Here is an 18011-nt window from a genome sequence, read left to right on the forward strand (position 1 = left end):
CTCTCTTTTACTGTCTCTAGAGTTAGCTAGCTGACATGATCTACATCTGAACTACTGAGCATGTGCGAGTGCAATCAAAGATAGTACAGAAGAAGAAGATGAAAAGAGGTCTCACTCTGTAGCTTAAACAGAAACCAGGTGAAAAGAGGATCAACAACAATATGGTGTTTTTTGAAAATTAAACCATGTAAACCTATTCTGGTACAACCTTAAAATACAGTTATGAACCTGAAAATGAGCATAATATGGGCGCTTTAACTTCGGACCCTGTACACAATCGGTGTTCCAGCAGCAATGTGTCCCAGAATTGGGGAGAAATTACCAACATCTGCAGCCAAGTTTACAGCTTTCTTTGGCGTTAGCATGTAGCTACATAAACGTAGCAGGGTATGTAACCTAAAAACTGCAGTAGCATGCCGGTTTGGAGCAGATGACCACATATGGAAAACCAGATCAATATGACATCACACAGAGCCGAGAGTAGAAAAAAACTGTTGAAACCCAGAGCGCTCAGATGGATCGCTCACAGGCATATCATTTACCTCATTATTTGAAGCTTTGGCCACGTTTAACATGAACATCCGACATTGTAACGCATTGTAGATATGACAGAAAATACGTAAACGCATATCAGGTCTCCTTTAATTAGCAGGAAAGGGTTCAACCTCTATATTATCTCACCGAGTTCAGCCATGGACACTGTGGGTGAAGTGTCTCCGTCGCTGAAGGAGCAGTATGGGAAGAAGCCGTTATTGGATCCATTGTCACACAACGGCTCCGGTTTGATGCCATTAATATCGAGTCCAGACTGATCCGGGGACGGCTGGATATCCAGGTAGAACCCCCGACCTTCTCCTCCCCCTCCAGAGTCCGCCTGTTTGTGGAAGGTAACGTCTTAATTCAATTCAATTGTATTTATAGTATCAAATCATAACAAGAGTTATCTCAAGACACTTTACCGATAGAGTAGGTCTAGACCACACTCTATAATTTACAAATTCCAGTAATTCCGCCCAAGAGCAAGTATTCAGTGCGACAGTGGCGAGGAAAAACTCCCTTTTAGGGAGAAACCTGGGACAGGTAGGCGTTGTCTGACGGTGCCGGTTGGGGGTGTGATCTTACATATTTGAGTCCATGAAAAGCGCTATATAAATTCAATTTATTATTATTATTATTATCATATAAACCAAAGGTGCCCAAATTCTTTTATTTGAAGAGCCAAAATGTATCTCTGCCAAAAATAAATGTTGATGTTAAAGAATACCGTAATCCTTCCTAGATAAAACTTAACGTATTAAGTAGTAGTTTACCAGCACTGTGCTTTACATTCGACTGTCAAAGTATAGCCTGGTCCTACCAGACTCTGGTCCATTAGCCTGGTCCTACCAGACTCTGGTCCATTAGCCTGGTCCTACCAGACTCTGATCCATTAGCCTGGTCCTACCAGACTCTGGTACACTAGCCTGGTCCTACCAGACTCTGATCCATTAGCCTGGTCCTACCAGACTCTGGTCCATTAGCCTGGTCCTACCAGACTCTGGTACACTAGCCTGGTCCTACCAGACTCTGGTCCATTAGCCTGGTCCTACCAGACTCTGGTCCATTAGCCTGGTCCTACCAGACTCTGGTACACTAGCCTGGTCCTACCAGACTCTGGTCCATTAGCCTGGTCCTACCAGACTCTGATCCATTAGCCTGGTCCTACCAGACTCTGGTACACTAGCCTGGTCCTACCAGACTCTGGTCCATTAGCCTGGTCCTACCAGACTCTGATCCATTAGCCTGGTCCTACCAGACTCTGGTACACTAGCCTGGTCCTACCAGACTCTGGTCCATTAGCCTGGTCCTACCAGACTCTGGTACATTAGCCTGGTCCTACCAGAAAATAAAAATTGAGCGGAAGTACGTAGGAGGGCGGAGCCAGGCTAGTTGAAATACGTCTCTTTCCATCAAAGCATTGAATAACCCACTATTCGGGGTCACCCCTACTATAAACAGTTGGTAATTCAATCCATTTTAGAGTGTAGTTGTTGCTCTTAAAAGTAAAAACCACAGACCTTGGACGATACAGATCCTCCTTCAGGTGAGTTGTGTTTCACGTAGCCTCCCAGCTCTTCTGACAGCTCCGTGAGGCCGAAGTGAGGGGACAGCGGCTCCGTCTCGCCCGGGCTCGGGCTGCTGAGGCTGGGGTGGGACAGGAGGAGGGGACCCTGTTGCTGCTGCTGCTGCTGCTGGAGGCGATGTTTCTGCACCTCAGCGTACAAACTATCCCGCTGCTTCTTGGACATGCGACCAAACTTCACAGCTGTGTTTGATGAAGAGGAGAAGTTAACAGGTTCAGGTTACACGTACCAAAGTCTAATACAATACACATACTTAAAGGTTCCATGACATGGTGTTCTTTGGATGCTTATATATAGACCTTAGTGGTCCCCTAATACTGTATCTGAAGTCTCTTTTATATAGACCTTAGTGGTCCCCTAATACTGTATCTGAAGCCTCTTTCCCGAAATTCAGCCTTGGGGCAGAATTACAGCCACTTGAGCCAGTCCCACAATGAGCTTTCCTTAGGATGTGCCATTTCTGTGTCTGTAGCTATTGAGGAGGAGAGAGGGGGGGCAAGGTGGAGGGTGGGGGTGTGGCCTTGACCAACTGCCACTTTGCTCGTTTGAAAGCCATGATGTCTCTCTCTCTCTCATGGGTGGGCCAAATTCTCTGGGAGGGCAAAGCAGAGAAAGGGGAGGTAACCTTGCTCCTTATGACCTCATAAGGAGAAGATTCCTGATTGGCCCATCTGAGCTTTCATTTTCTCAAAGGCAGAGCAGGATAACCAGGGCTCGGTTTACACCTATCACCATTTCTAGCCACTGGGGGACCATAGGCAGGCTGGGGGGGAACGCATATTAATGTTAAAAAAACTCAAAAAGTGACATTTTCATGCCATGGGACCTTTAATGTTCCACAAATCAGGATGTAGGAGATAGAGAGAGATATATAGTTATATAAAAGTGTAATAAAAGCATTGAAATAAAGATAAACTCAAATAAAATCAAGATACTAAACTAAAAATGCTCCTGTCATATTTGTGCAAATATCGCTACAACTCAGTGACAGCAGCAGGAACAAAGATATTTTTGTACTGCTTTGTTCTGTACCTTGGGACTTAAAACCTCCGCCGGGAGGGAAAAAGCTGAAAATCAATGTGCAAAGGGTGGGAGTCATGATTTAAAATAGAGGTAGCTATCCTCTGTAGTCTCGCATTGCCAGACCTTCCTCCACAGCGCTGCACAAGAAGGTCTGGCTAGTCTCGCACAGCTTTCCGTGATGGGAGAAGAACGTGCTCTGGTTTATTGGCATTTCTTTCAACCAATCATAGGCGCCGGATTATGTTTTCCTCTGTGGGTGCGCACGCCCTTTAAAAAAAAGAAGTAGTCAAAAAAACTTTCATTTTCAGAACCTTGGGAAATGGACAGCGGCCGATACGAACACACACACCTATGGACCTTTTTCACAGCAGACATGTTGACTTGTCATAGTAGTAAAAGCACAGCTGAAATTGATAACCTTAACGATGGCTCAATTCCATCAAGTGTCCCAGTAAGCTATTTCAGTGAGTCAGCATGCACAATACCAGGACCTCTCCTAAGTGGAATGCAGCCATCAGTAATGGTTTAATACCAGGGTCTCTCCTAAGTGGAATGCAGCCATCAGTAATGGTTTAACACCAGGACCTCTCCTAAGTGGAATGCAGCCATCAGTAATGGTTTAATACCAGGACCTCTCCTAAGTGGAATGCAGCCATCAGTAATGGTTTAATCCCAGGACCTCTCCTAAGTGGAATGCAGCCATCATTAATGGTTTAATCCCAGGACCTCTCCTAAGTGGAATGCAGACTGGAGATGAGAAGTTTAACTGACACGTAACCGTGATCAGCGCTCACACACTCCCCTTAGCACCAACTGCAATGTTTGTTTTAAAAGAATGTAGCTTAGTGGCAGTCTGGCACAAGTGGGGGCTCAGTATTTTCCACGGTACCACGGTATCGGCGCCTATGGAACCAATCACAGTCGTCTTGGGTGGCTCTAAGCTCGGGATGGAGCCACGGTGCCTCTGCAAAATAGCCTCAGGAAGGAACTTGTTTTGGTGGAACGTGTGTACGTTCAAAAGTTGTTTTAGTCGTGCAACAGAAAACTCAGATTGGACAGTAACACTAAAGAGATGCCGGCAGAGATCGAGCCGAGCCGGTTCCTTTTCATTGCACTGACCAAGAACACAGACGAGATGTCGCACACAGCCAGACACTTCTGCTCCGCTGGTTAGTCTGCCGGCTAACATCTTGCAAAATGCTGACTGCCAGATGTTTCTGCAGGTGAGTGTGTGTGTTTGTGTGCGTCTCACCGTCTCGGGACATGCCCAAAGCCAGACATTTTTGCAGACGGCAGTGTTGGCAGCGGTTGCGGCTCGTTCGGTCGATCAGACAGTTTTTCTGGCGAGGACACGAGTAGGCGGCGTTACTCTGCTGACTCCGCCTGAAGAAACCCTGAGAGACGAGGGAAACGTTATATTAGTTATATTCAGTGTTGGGCAAGTTACTGAAAATTAGTAATTAGTTACACTTGCTAGTTACTTATTTTAAAAGTAATTGAATTACTGTACCATTACTGTATATCAAAAGTAATTAGTTACTAGGGAAAGTAACTTTTAAGTTACTTATATGGCTGCTTTTTAAATGTAAATATGAACAGTACTGAACAGTCAAACCTAATTTTTAGACCTATTAATTGTAATCAACAGGGCAACAGGCCTTCAAATCAAGCAGTAGTACAAAAGTCCCTTTTAATACTTGAAACGAAATAACAACTGTCTCAGTCATTTAACAGTGTTTTTTACCACATTAGGGCCAATGAAATAAAAGTGATTGGCCTACAGTATACCCAGCAATCAATGTATTCAGCTCTGTCTGGCTTATCGGCTGCACTGCAGCCTGTGTAAAATCTAGCTTTGGTTGTTTGCATGGAGTGGCGCCTTCAGCATCCGTAGGGCTAGGCTCTTTCGCTACTAGCTTTGTCCAAGCATGTTGCTTCAACAGGTGCTTCATAAGATTTGAATTGCTACTCTTAGATGTGGATAGGTTCTTTAAACCTATACGGTAGTTAGAATGCACCTGCGCATATACTGTTATATATACGGTAGCATCCAAAACGTGTGTGCGTCACTGCTCACTTGTTACTTGCATCGGGAGTTCAGAGTGAAGAAGACTGAATGATAAACTGCCTCCTTCGTTATCATTTTATAATGTCCATACTTCCAGGAGAGAAAGCTCCTTCTTTCCGCACTATCGGCCATGCTGTGGTTTTAATGCTCGCTGTTCGATTGGTGTATCATTGCGCCACCATAAGGTCCTGCGACTGCAGCTAAAGTAGGCCTATCTGTCTTCTTGTCTGCAAGTAACGCGAGTAACAAACTCATTTAAATTTCAGTAATTGTAATTACTGGAATTGTTGGGTCTTTGTAAATTATAGAGTGTGGTCTAGACCTACTCTATCTGTAAAGTGTCTTCAGATAACTCTTGTTATGAATTGATACTATAAATAAAATTGAATTGAATTAATTGCATAACTTGATTAAAAAATTTTTTTTTGTTACATGCTTGTTACCTTGTTGTTGCTAAAAGTAGTGGAATTACAGTAATGCGTTACTTTGTAGCGCGTTACTCCCAACATTGGTTATATTTAAAGGAATACGCCACCGTTTGTTGAAATAGTTCTTATCACGGTCTCCCCTGGCTGTAGATAGGTGGGCCAGCGCATTTTTTGACTCAGTGCAAGTAATTAGGTTGTTTTTTGTGTCTTTTGTTGGCTCACTTTTATTCACAACATGCTAACCGGCAACATAGGATTCCATTCACTACGGTGTTGTACCGGACTAAAACAATGCATGCACAAAAAATGCGTTGGCCCACCTATCTACAGCTAGAGGAGACCCCACCTATCTACAGCTAGAGGAGACCTCACCTATCTACAGCTAGAGGAGACCCCACCTATCTACAGCTAGGGGAGACCGGGATAAGCCCTATTTCAACAAACAGTGGCGTATCCCTTTAATAAGAGCTTAGACACATGTTCAGTCAGTGACCCCGTGGTCATTCACTCTTCTTTTTAACACATTTAAAAGATATTACGGCTTTTTTAAACATATGTTGCTTTATTTTCCCACCGCTATTCTACCATTCCCCAAACCAATATCTCCTGTCTCCAAGATCCACAGTGCCTTCCATAAGCCAATTTCTCTCTCTCTCTCTCTGTCTTGTTTGAACACGAATAAATCTCCATTCGCTGCTCGTTGGCTGTGAAATGAGCCTCCAGCTGCCGACAGCAGCTGCTGCAGCAGATGCACACACTTGCTTGTTTGGGGAACCGTTCTAACCAGGAGCTTTCCTCTGCCAAATGATTGTCGTTGATTGTCTCCTCTGATTCCGTTAATGGCACTCAGACTGCGGCTGGACCACAGTGTGGAGAACACCTACATCATAGGCTACTGGGATTTCTGTGTCAATGCTGGAACTGTTAAAGTTAAAAGATAAAAGACCAAATCTATCATCAGACAGAAACGAGCATGCCTATGTTCCCATAGGGCCTAATTTTTTTTCAAAATTAGGCCCTATGTTCCTACAGTTCCCACATTTTTTTTCCAAAATTAGGCCCTATGTTCCCACATTTCCTTTTTCATCATTTGTATCAGATTTTATCCCCCTTTCTCCCAATTTGGTAGCTAATTACACCCAACCTATTATCCAGTAGCAATGGACTACAGATGGAATGTAACCCTAACCTTAACATAGAGCCTAATTTTAAGAAAAATCTTAGAAATGTGGGAACATAGGGCTGTGGGACCATTGGGCTGTGGGAACATAGGGCTGTGGGAACATAGGGCTGACCCCGGTGGCACAATTGGTCCCTTTACCCAATGTGGAAATAATACAATAAAACATCATAAAAGTTTCATTCTAATCCTAAAAACAACGTCATTGAACTGAATAACATCTTGTGAGCCTTAAAATGACCAAACAGATGGAAGGAATGTTTACAATATAAATGAACCATTGATGTTTAATTGACTTTTATGTGACAACAGGGCGCGTTGCCTTTTTATCACCACGTGTTTACAGACACGTCTCTGCTGATTGGGTATCACCTGTGTCACAGCCAATAAACGTGAGACACGCCCACCAAACGAGAGAAAACACATCTCAAAGCCGCTGCACATCGTTCCGAGGAAACGTGTCGTTCAGTGTCGATCAACCAGGAAGTGAGATGATGAAGAGGAGAGGGCGGGGCTTACCTTACAGCCCTCGCAGGTGATCACCCCGTAGTGTATCCCTGATGACTTATCTCCACAGATCTTACAGGGAATGATTTCAATCTGAGCTACAGACACACAGAGAGAGAAAAAACGAAGTGTCAGAATCACACACTCAGTCAGCAGCTAATTTCGAACGACTGCATCAATTGAATTGATTAATAAAACGACTTTTAAAACACATCTTTGACATGTCTTCAGTGTGGTTTCTTGTTACATATTGGCAAACAAATGTGCAGATATTGATTTATCTGTGACAGCAACAGCAGTTGTTCACACTTTGTTCCCTGTTTTAGTTCGAGTGAAGGGTTCTCAGCAGCTCACACTGAATCTGAACGCACCGGCTGACTGTGTATTATACACTCAGCAGCTTGTATACTGACAGCTCGGCTCTGAGCGGTTATATTTAGCACAGGGAAGTTATGTAAGAGTGCAGTCAGAGACACACACACACACACACACACACACACACACACACACATACACACACACACACACACGGACACACACACACAGACACACTACAAACAAGATACTGTATAAAGAAGTCTTGAGTCTCCCAGCTGTTTGTCTGCAGCAGAGAAACACTCTTTTGTCTGTTTTTTTGTCCGTGGTTCTGTTAAACAACCGAACATGCTTATGTTGGATTTAAACCACCAACCAATTCTACGCCAACAACCTTCTGTTCTGTAATATCCATTCGGAAAAACTAAATCTGACACAGTTTGTTGTCTACAGCGGAGTGTGTATGTTTGTGTGTGTGTGCGTGTATTTTTGTGTTTGTGTGTGTCTGTGTGTGTGTAGTTAGCTTGTATAAAGCAATACATGTTCCCATTAAGACAGCACAAAGTGCCATTTACACTCCTTTATGTGTGCTTGTGGACAGAACATCAACTCAGCATTGTGAATAATCTTGCTGCGTGGATTTTTCTGTCTTTACACACCAGAAACGGCAGTGTGTAAGCTCTAACCTGTTACCATGGGAGCCGAAATATAAACAGACACGCCACGCAGCTGACATGCTCACGCCACGCAGCCAGTGTGTAACCGGCCTAAGAAGAAAGAAAGATATTCAGAATATTTTATCTCACCTTGCTATTGTCAGGAATAAGTATGTTGCAATCTGAAGATGCATTAACTGAGACTGTCGAGGTCGTTTGTTCAATTCAATTTTATTTATAGTATCAAATCATAACAAGAGTTATCACGAGACACTTTACAGATAGAGTAGGTCTACACCACACTCTATAATTTACAAGACCCAACAATTCCAGTAATTCAAGCAGCAATTACGACACATTTATTTTTATAGTGGTGGCGCCCTCTAGTGGCCATAGTAGTTATGACAGGACCGAAGCAGGAAGTAAGGTGAGGAAGTAAGAGCGCCAAATGAGGAAGCGGGTTGGGGTTGGGGTATTCTCGCTTTACCAGACCCTCCTCCAAAGCGCGCTGGAGGAGAGTCTGGCACACATAGCATTACTGGATAAGAGAAAAACGTGCTCTTGTTTATTGGCATTTCTTTAAACCAATCACAATCGTCTTGGGCGGTGCTAAGCACTGGAGAAAAGCTGTGGTGCCTCTGCTAAATAGTCTCAAGAAGGAACTTGTTTTAGTGGAACATGTGTACGTTCAAAAGTAATTTTACGCCGCCTTCACACTGGCAGTTGAAATCAGCTCCGATACGGCTTTGAAACGACCGGAAGTCATTAATTTCCTCTGGAGATTTGGAGACCGCATGCCAATGGGTCCGAACCGGGTCCAAACGAATGCGGTGCGAAAAAAGTCAGTTGGTCATCCGGATGCGTTCAAAAAATGTAACTCTTGCGAAAGGCTACGGACGGTTCCTATCCGACGGAAGTTAGCGTTGCTATGGTACTGATAAACAAACGTGCTAATGCTAATTGGTTAGCTAGCAACAGACATCGAACTATTGACATTATACTGCTATATATCACATTTAACTATTGAGCTTATACCTCTATATATCACATTTAACTATTGACATTATACCTCTATATATCACATTTAACTATTGACGTTATACCGCTATATATCACATTTAACTATTGACGTTATACCTCTATATATCACATTTAACTATTGACATTATACCTCTATATATCACATTTAACTATTGACATTATACCGCTATATATCACATTTAACTATTGACATTATACCTCTATATATCACATTTAACTATTGACATTATACCGCTATATATCACATTTAACTATTGACATTATACCGCTATATATCACATTTAACTATTGACATTATACCGCTATATATCACATTTAACTATTGACATTATACCGCTATATATCACATTTAACTATTGACATTATACCGCTATATATCACATTTAACTATTGACATTATACCGCTATATATCACATTTAACTATTGACATTATACCTCTATATATCACATTTAACCGACGTGACATGTCAATGTCCTTGGCAACTTTTCTCCACGCAGCAGCCTTTCTGTTTCTATCTGTATAAGAGAGGTCAGAGAGAATCGTCCATTCAGACACTTATCAGTCCTTCTAGGCTCTCCGCCATTTTTGTGAGTCGCTTCCGAAGCTTTTCAGCGGTGTAGTACGAAGTCCGCTGGTGGCGTATTGCGTATTACGGAGCTGATTTCAACTGCCAGTGTGAAGGCGGCGTTAGTCTCGCAACAGAAAACTCAGATTGGACAGATAGTCTAGCTAGCTGTCTGGATTTACCCTGCAGAGATCTGAGGAGCAGTTAACCATAGTCCTCACAAATCCACCGGAGGTTAGAACGCCAACACAGAGACAGAGGAAGGGGACGCACATCGGCTAAAAATAATAATAATGCGTAATTTCGTGCTGCACCGGAGCAATTCCGGAAGTGGAACATCGTGGATAGACTACTAGAAAGAGCAGTGGTTCTCAAACTTTTTTTCAATAATGTTCCCCTTTTGAATTGTTTCTTTAAGCCAAGTACCCCCTGACCAGCGCTAATCATTTTTGGTAGAAAAAAAGTGTATATAAAGAGGAACAGTACAGCGCTGTCAGCGATAGAGTTACTAAACAACAGCTTTGGACCTGAAAAAAACATTTAAATGCTAATGAGAGAAAGAGACAAAAACTAAAAAAAAGACAAAAACTTGGAAAAAGATGGTAGAAAGAAGGAAGGAAGGAAGGCCAAACAGAATAGGTCATAGGTATAGGTCAAAATAGAATCAAAAATAGTATCAAAACTTCAATAACAGTGACATAAGACACAAATGTCACATTTTTGGTAGAAAAAAAAATTCTACAAAAGAGGAACAATGTTCTGGACAACAGCCTTGTAACTATTAAACATTTTATTAAATATCTCACGTACCCCCTGCAGTCCTCCAGAGTACCCCTAGGGGGACACATACCCCCTGCAGTCCTCCAGAGTACCCCTAGGGGGACACGTACCCCCTGCAGTTCTCCAAAGTACCCCTAGGGGGACCATACCCCCATTTGAGAAACACTGTATTAGAGGGTAAGAACAAACGGCCCATAACGTTGTATGGTTTGGAGGGCTGGTTGCAGAAAACATGCTATATCATGACATTGTTGTCAAGCTATAGACTTCCCTTCTCTGATAGGAAGACACCTGCTAGGGTTAGGGGTTAAGTCCCCTCTTTTTTTAAATTAATTGTTTCAAATTTCATTTTTCAAAATGATCAAAAACAGTGGCCCACAGTGTAGGATTATAGTCCTCTGTTGGCTATATAAACGTGTATCTGTGTTTGTCTTGCTCCAGCAACCTCTCTGATCCAGACCAAATTTTCCTTAAAAAAAAAAGTCTATTTTATGATAATGTGAACTACGCATATAAAATAATATCTCAATAAAGTTTATTGAACTGAAGCGTGTTGATAAAAAAACTGTGATATATTTCAGATATTGTAGACGATTTGGCATTTACTAATGTTTCAAAGTGAACAACAAATGAAAACCTCACACAAAGTGCTTCACAACAGTCAAAATGTGAAGCACAAATACCCCCCCCACACACACACACACACACACACACACACAAACACACACCGCAGTAATTAGCTCTCCGAGTGTTAATCCCATCTGAATTCTACATTTCAACATCAAAGATGATGCTCAACAAAGCCACCGTCTGAAATTAGAGCTGATGAGAGAGCAGCAGATATTTTTACACTCAGCCGCGAACACAACCATCTGCTTTGTTTTTCGGGCCCACCGTGAAGGCTATGCGGCCTTTTATCTTTCTATTTCCGACGAGAAACGAGAGCGTGATGGAGACAGGAAGAAGACAGGAAGTCTGTGACGGAAGTCAACCTGCTGTTGAGTTGGTTTCAATTAACATCCAATGAAAAGAAAAAATGCACTCTGTCATTTTTGAAGCATATCGGGTGGAAAAAGGTATGAATGACCATTGGAAATCAGGATTTGTCACATCCTTTACATCCATAATTAAGTAATTAGTCAGTATATAAATCAGTAATTAAGTAAATTAAAATATGAGATGGTTCCTCCTTCTTGGAACAGGAGATCAAGGTAAATTAAAATGTTGATGTATTTTATATACTATTTTTTCACAGTCTATAGAGCTCAACAGTGAGCGGCCACTTTTTTTAACGGCTCTGGTGCCGGAAGTGATTTTCCACATTGAATATCTCCCTTGACTTTTCATTAAATGCTGATATAAATAGTTTAAAAACTGGGACCAAGCCAAACAGTTACCAGATGAATCGTGACCATAAAACATTTGATTCAGCGCAAAATAAAATGTTGAAATCAGCAAAAAAAAAAGGCAAAGGTGAAAGACTGTATACCGAAATAATCATAGACTTCAGTGCTTGTAGCCCGCTTTGCTCGTGGATGCCGAAAAGATTTCTATGGTAACAGCGAGCTCCACTAACTAGAGACGTCGCTGTTATAGTGCGTGTCAACTGTGGCGTTTTTTGACAGCTGGGATCCTGGGACACTTAGGGCCCTATTTTAACGATCTAAGTGCACAGCGTTTACGGCGTGTCCAAAGTGTGACGGTGGTAAAAAGTTCTAAAGGGTTGTACTTAGTGTCTTCATTAATCAGAGGTGTGTTTTGGGCGTAAACTGATCTGCTCGTGCGCACGAGCAGATCATATATGGTACGAGCACTATGTGACCAAAACTCCATGAGGTGAAGCAGGCGTTAAAATAACAATGAAATGCTGAGTTATTGACTTTAGACCAGGTTTTTGTTGGTCAATGGCGCGATCACTTCCCGCTGCCTCAAGATAGCAATATGCCCAGAATGCACCTGAGCACACCTCCCTGTAAGACCAGCACGCCCACAATGCACTTGAACACACCTCCCTGTAAGACCAGCACGCCCACAATGCACCTGAACACACCTCCCTGTAAGACCAGCACGCCCATGGGCCACAGATGGGCGCAGGTGCATTTGCTATTTAAACGACGCGGACGCTGGACGGGAAACTGTGTCGGTCTTAAACTAGCAAAGACACTTCGGCTTTGCACTGCGCCGGGTACAAGATAGGGCTCTCGCTCAGACGTCTTCAGCAGGTTCTTAAAGTGCCCTTATTATGAAAAAAATCACTTTTTTCTGGGATTTGGGGTGTTATTTTCTGTCTCTGGTGCTTCCACACACATACAAACTTTAAATAAATCCATCCATGGTGTTCTGAGTGAGATACGGTTTCTGAATGTGTCCTGCCTTCAGTCTCCGGGTGAGCTGGTCAAAATCTGCACGGCTTGCTACGTCACTAGCAGAGACGAGGGGCCTAGGGGGCTAACCGTTAGCATGCTAGCTTGTTCTCAATGGCAAAACACTGCTACAACACACACTAGTTCACCCTAATCTCCAAAAGAACTACTTCCATGTCCCTTTTCTGCAGGTATTCCAAGCAAAGTTGGAAGTGTGCCCTCGTTTAGAAGAAGTCTCCCGGCTAATCCTGCCTTGTACAGGCCGAAGTTGGAGAAACAGCTAGCTAGCTCATGTAGTCCTTACCTAGCTACTGAGCATGTGCGACTCCCAACAAAGATCTTAGAGAAGTTGAGATGTCTCACTCTGTAGCTAAAACAGAGACCTGAACACAGGGTGAAAAGAAGAGCTGCAGCAATGTGCAGTACAACAAAAATATGGTGTTTTTTGATAATTAAACCACATAAACCTATTCTGGTACAACCTCTAAATACAATTATGAACCTGAAAATGAGCAGAATATGGTCACTTTAAATCTCCTCATCCAGCTTCCACAGGATCTCAGAGTGGATGTAATAAAGACAGACATATGGCAGCGCACATGAAAAGCATTCATCCTGTCAGCAGATGAAGCAACAGCTTGTTCAACAGCGGTTTGCTTAGTCACCTCTCCAGCAGGTGGGCACAGTTATCTCCAGATTGAGAATCTCTTTATGATTACATACATTTACTCTGAGGTTAACATCACGCTCAGCAACAAACTCAACATATTTAGACTTCTGGAAAATGCTTTGCCAGAGTTCAGAGAGCTTTACTTAGCCTGACGTGGTCATACTCAGATTCTAGTCAGAATCTGAGTCTGATGCTGCTCCACTGCGCTGGGATTATGGGGCGTGTTTCAACCGAACCAGGAAAGAAAATGCCTCTGCACTCAGCTGGATAGACCTACAACCAATCAGAGCAATGGATAGACCTATAACCAATCAGAGCAATTGGATAGACCTACAACCAATCAGAGCAATTGGATAGACCTACAACCAATTAGAGCAACAGAACTCAACTCAACTGTCAACAAAACTCAACACCAATGAGATGAGACAGTGTATCGTCTCAGTAGCAACCTCTTTGCACTTCCGTCCTAACTTCCGACTTTTTTTGTAGCTGAATATACCATTTGTTTTGTGTAAATATGAATGTGGATAACGTTAGTGATAGTGAGATGCTTGCTACATTTGCATTTCTAGAGATGAATCGGCGAAAACACGTTTTATTTCTCTGATTCTCTGCTTTGTTCTAACGCCGTTGGGCGCTCTCTCTCTTCAGTCTCTCTCCATCTCGCACGACCATATAACGTTACCGTGCTTTCGGGTGGACTTGAACAGCTGAGTCGCAGCGACACCATCAGCTGGTTTGAGTCGAGCTGAGATGGGCCGGTTAGGACCTCAAATGTTGTGGGCGGGGCTAAATTTGGCTGGCATCCAGGCTAAGCTTTACTGTCCCTCGAGGGGAATTTAATCTGCAGTACAAAAAACAACAAAACAACCAACAGATTAAGCTACACGTGAACAGTGTCAAATTTAAATCCTGGAGAGTGTCTGAAAAACAAGGAGAGATTTCTAATAGTGTCATTAAGAACTATTACGTAAGTGACAAATAAAAACTGTGCACTCAATAGTTGTGCAAGTTAATACCTTGAATTGTTTTTTGCTCTAGGGAGCCTATGTCTCTGCCCAGAGGGAAGAGGAATGAGGTAGGGGCTTTCACACCTACCTCGTTTTGTAAGGACTTTCAGCCTTTAAGTTTGATATGAACCAAAATTACAGGTGATAAACTTCCCCCAGTCCGGATCAAACAGCTGATATTTGGTCCGACCAAAAGAGGTAGTCTCACTCCAGATCAAACTGAACCATGGTCCGGTTAGTTTCTAGTCTGAAAGCATTTTTTGGATGGTTCAGACTTTCGGAAGCTCTGGCAGGCTGTCATTGTGCTATAAGACTGGAGAAGCTCCTTTAAAGGTGCCCTGCCACACGTATTTCATGACTTTGTGTTGATGTCTGAAGGTCTACCATGGACTCTGTAACCTTGGTTACCTTGTTTCAAGCCATTCTAGCGTGGTATAGAAAGCCTGCAGGAAGACTCAGCTCGATTTCTGCCAGTTCTCATTAATATTCAACAAGCTAAGCTGTTTGAATCTGATTGGCTAACAGCTAGTCAATGAGAGCCTGGCTGTCAGAATCCTTTACACAGCGCAACTGGGCGAGCTGTTCAGTGTCTAGAGCTGACAGAGGAGGTAGCAGTTCATTTTCACATTCATCACATAACACAAACACATATGGACATAACATAGTTCAAAAAATACAAGGAAACTACAATACAAAGAAAGTGGTAGGTAACGGACATCCGGACGAATTTCTGGCGGCACCGGAGCAATCTGGTTTGTGGAACATCATGCATAGTTCACAGCATGAAGCTTGGTTCGGACTTCAAAGGGGCCTAAGAGGGCTGCCCCTGCTGCTGTTGGCTGCTGTTTGTCTGTCATACCATAAAGACAGAAAACATTTCTGTACCTGGACCATCTCGTAGAAAACAGACGTGTTTCAGCCCAGAGAACGTCTCTTGTACCTCAGCTTCTCCGTCCTCTACAGAGTGCTGACACAAACTCTGTGTGGCGATTGAAACCATATTATGCATATTAGTAATTATATTCAGAGCTCGATATGAACACTCAAACCTTGCAGAGTTTTCCCCGTGGACGCTGCAGACGCTCGCCGTGTGGATACCACTGTGTAATGTGTAATTAGCTGCCGCGCTACGTGAAGGCTAATGAGCTGGAAGAATTTCATGAGAGCCACCGCCAGTTAGTGTGTTTACTTCAAAAATGCTAAGGCTCAGGCAAAACAAATCCCTGATGGCTAAATTATCTGAAACACAGAGTTAAAAAACAATCAAATTTCAAAAAAGAAAAATGGATCAAACAGGAGCAGAGAGGAGCGCCGTTCAGCCAAAGGGCCTTTTGAAATATGTCAAGGTTTGGTTGGGAAATGTAAAGCCGCCATTGTTCATCCCCCCAATCCTCCTTTTTTTCTCTTCTGTTGCAGCTGAACTTTAGTTCAAGTGTAGATCACTTCCAGGCTTAGGCTTCCTCCTTCTGCTCTTTGTGTGTTGCTGTCGACAGGAAAACAACACAAACTTCGAGCTAGCAAGCTACTAGGGATGCATGATATTGACAAAATGTGATATTGCGATATCGATTATGAATATTGCAATTTCGATATTAATTTCGATATTTTTAAACATATGTAAAATTACAAACGTTACGGGAAAACGCATCAAAATAGATTCATAACAAATTAAACAAGTTTTCTTACAACACAAGGTTTATTTCAACTGACAGTCGTATTGGACTAAATTAGGACCATGTCTACAGGACAGGACATGTTCTACTAGTTGGACAGTATCCAATATATAAATAAGGACCATGTCTACAGAACAGGACATGTTCTACTGGTTGGACAGTATAAAATATATAAATAAGGACCATGTCTACAGGACAGGACATGTTCTACTAGTTGGACAGTATCCAATATATAAATATGGACCATGTCTACAGAACAAGACATTTACTACTTGTTGGACAGTATAAAATATATAAATATGGACCATGTCTACAGAACAGGACATGTACTACTTGTTGGACAGTATAAAATATATAAATAAGGACCATGTCTACAGAACTAGACATTTACTACTTGTTGGACAGTATAAAATATATAAACAAGGACCATGTCTACAGAACAGGACATGTTCAACTGGTTGGACGGTATACAATATATAAATAAAGACCATGTCTACAGAACAGGACATGTACTACTGGTTGGACAGTATACAATATATAAATAAGGACCATGTCTACAGAACAGGACATGTTCTACTGGTTGGACAGTATAAAATATATAAATAAGGACCATATCTACAGGACAGGACATGTTCTAGTAGTTGGACAGTATCCAATATATAAATAAGGACCATGTCTACAGAACAAGACATTTACTACTTGTTGGACAGTATAAAATATATAAATAAGGACCATGTCTACAGAACCGGACATGTTCAACTGGTTGGACAGTATAAAATATATAAATATGTAACTCGAAAGGACCAAAGCAATACAATTGACAGGACATGTTCTACTAGTTGGACAGTATCCAATATATAAATAAGGACCATGTCTACAGAACAGGACATGTACTACTGGTTGGACAGTATACAATATATAAATAAGGCCCATATCTACAGGACAGGACATGTTCTACTATTTGGACCGTATCCAATATATAAATATGGACCATGTCTACAGAACAGGACATGTACTACTTGTTGGACAGTATAAAATATATAAATAAGGACCATGTCTACAGAACAGGACATGTACTACTTGTTGGACAGTATAAAATATATAAATAAGGACCATGTCTACAGAACAGGACATGTACTACTGGTTGGACAGTATAAAATATATAAATAAGGACCATGTCTACAGAACAGGACATGTTCTACTGGTTGGACAGTATAAAATATATAAATAAGGACCATGTCTACAGAACAGGACATGTTCTACTGGTTGGACAGTATGAAATATATAAATAAGGACCATGTCTACAGAACAGGACATCTTCAACTGGTTGAACAGTATAAAATATATAAATAAGGACCATGTCTACAGAACAGGACATGTATTACTTGTTGGACAGTATAAAATATATAAATAAGGACCATGTCTACAGAACAGGACATGTTCAACTGGTTGGACAGTATAAAATATAGAAATAAGGACCATGTCTACAGGACAGGACATGTTCTACTAGTTGGACAGTATCCAATATATAAATATGGACCATGTCTACAGAATAGGACATGTTCTACTGGTTGGACAGTATGAAATATATAAATAAGGACCATGTC

General features: G+C 42.1%; 1 protein-coding gene across 2 annotated transcripts in view; it reads right to left on the reverse strand.

Annotated features, from left to right (window-relative positions):
- Positions 1–18011, reverse strand: part of LOC120556176 (nuclear receptor ROR-alpha A-like) — a 117508-nt gene that overhangs the window by 12603 nt on the left and 86894 nt on the right. For both annotated transcript variants that reach the window (XM_039795598.1, XM_039795599.1), the window contains 4 exons: positions 7342–7427; positions 4399–4540; positions 2058–2305; positions 682–874 (listed from right to left, as the gene is read on the reverse strand). In XM_039795598.1, the coding sequence (XP_039651532.1) occupies positions 682–874; positions 2058–2305; positions 4399–4540; positions 7342–7427 (669 nt within the window). The remainder of the gene's footprint in view (positions 1–681; positions 875–2057; positions 2306–4398; positions 4541–7341; positions 7428–18011) is intronic.

This window comes from Perca fluviatilis, chromosome 3 (genome assembly GCF_010015445.1).
Source record: "Perca fluviatilis chromosome 3, GENO_Pfluv_1.0, whole genome shotgun sequence".
NCBI classification, from domain to species: Eukaryota; Metazoa; Chordata; class Actinopteri; order Perciformes; family Percidae; genus Perca; species Perca fluviatilis.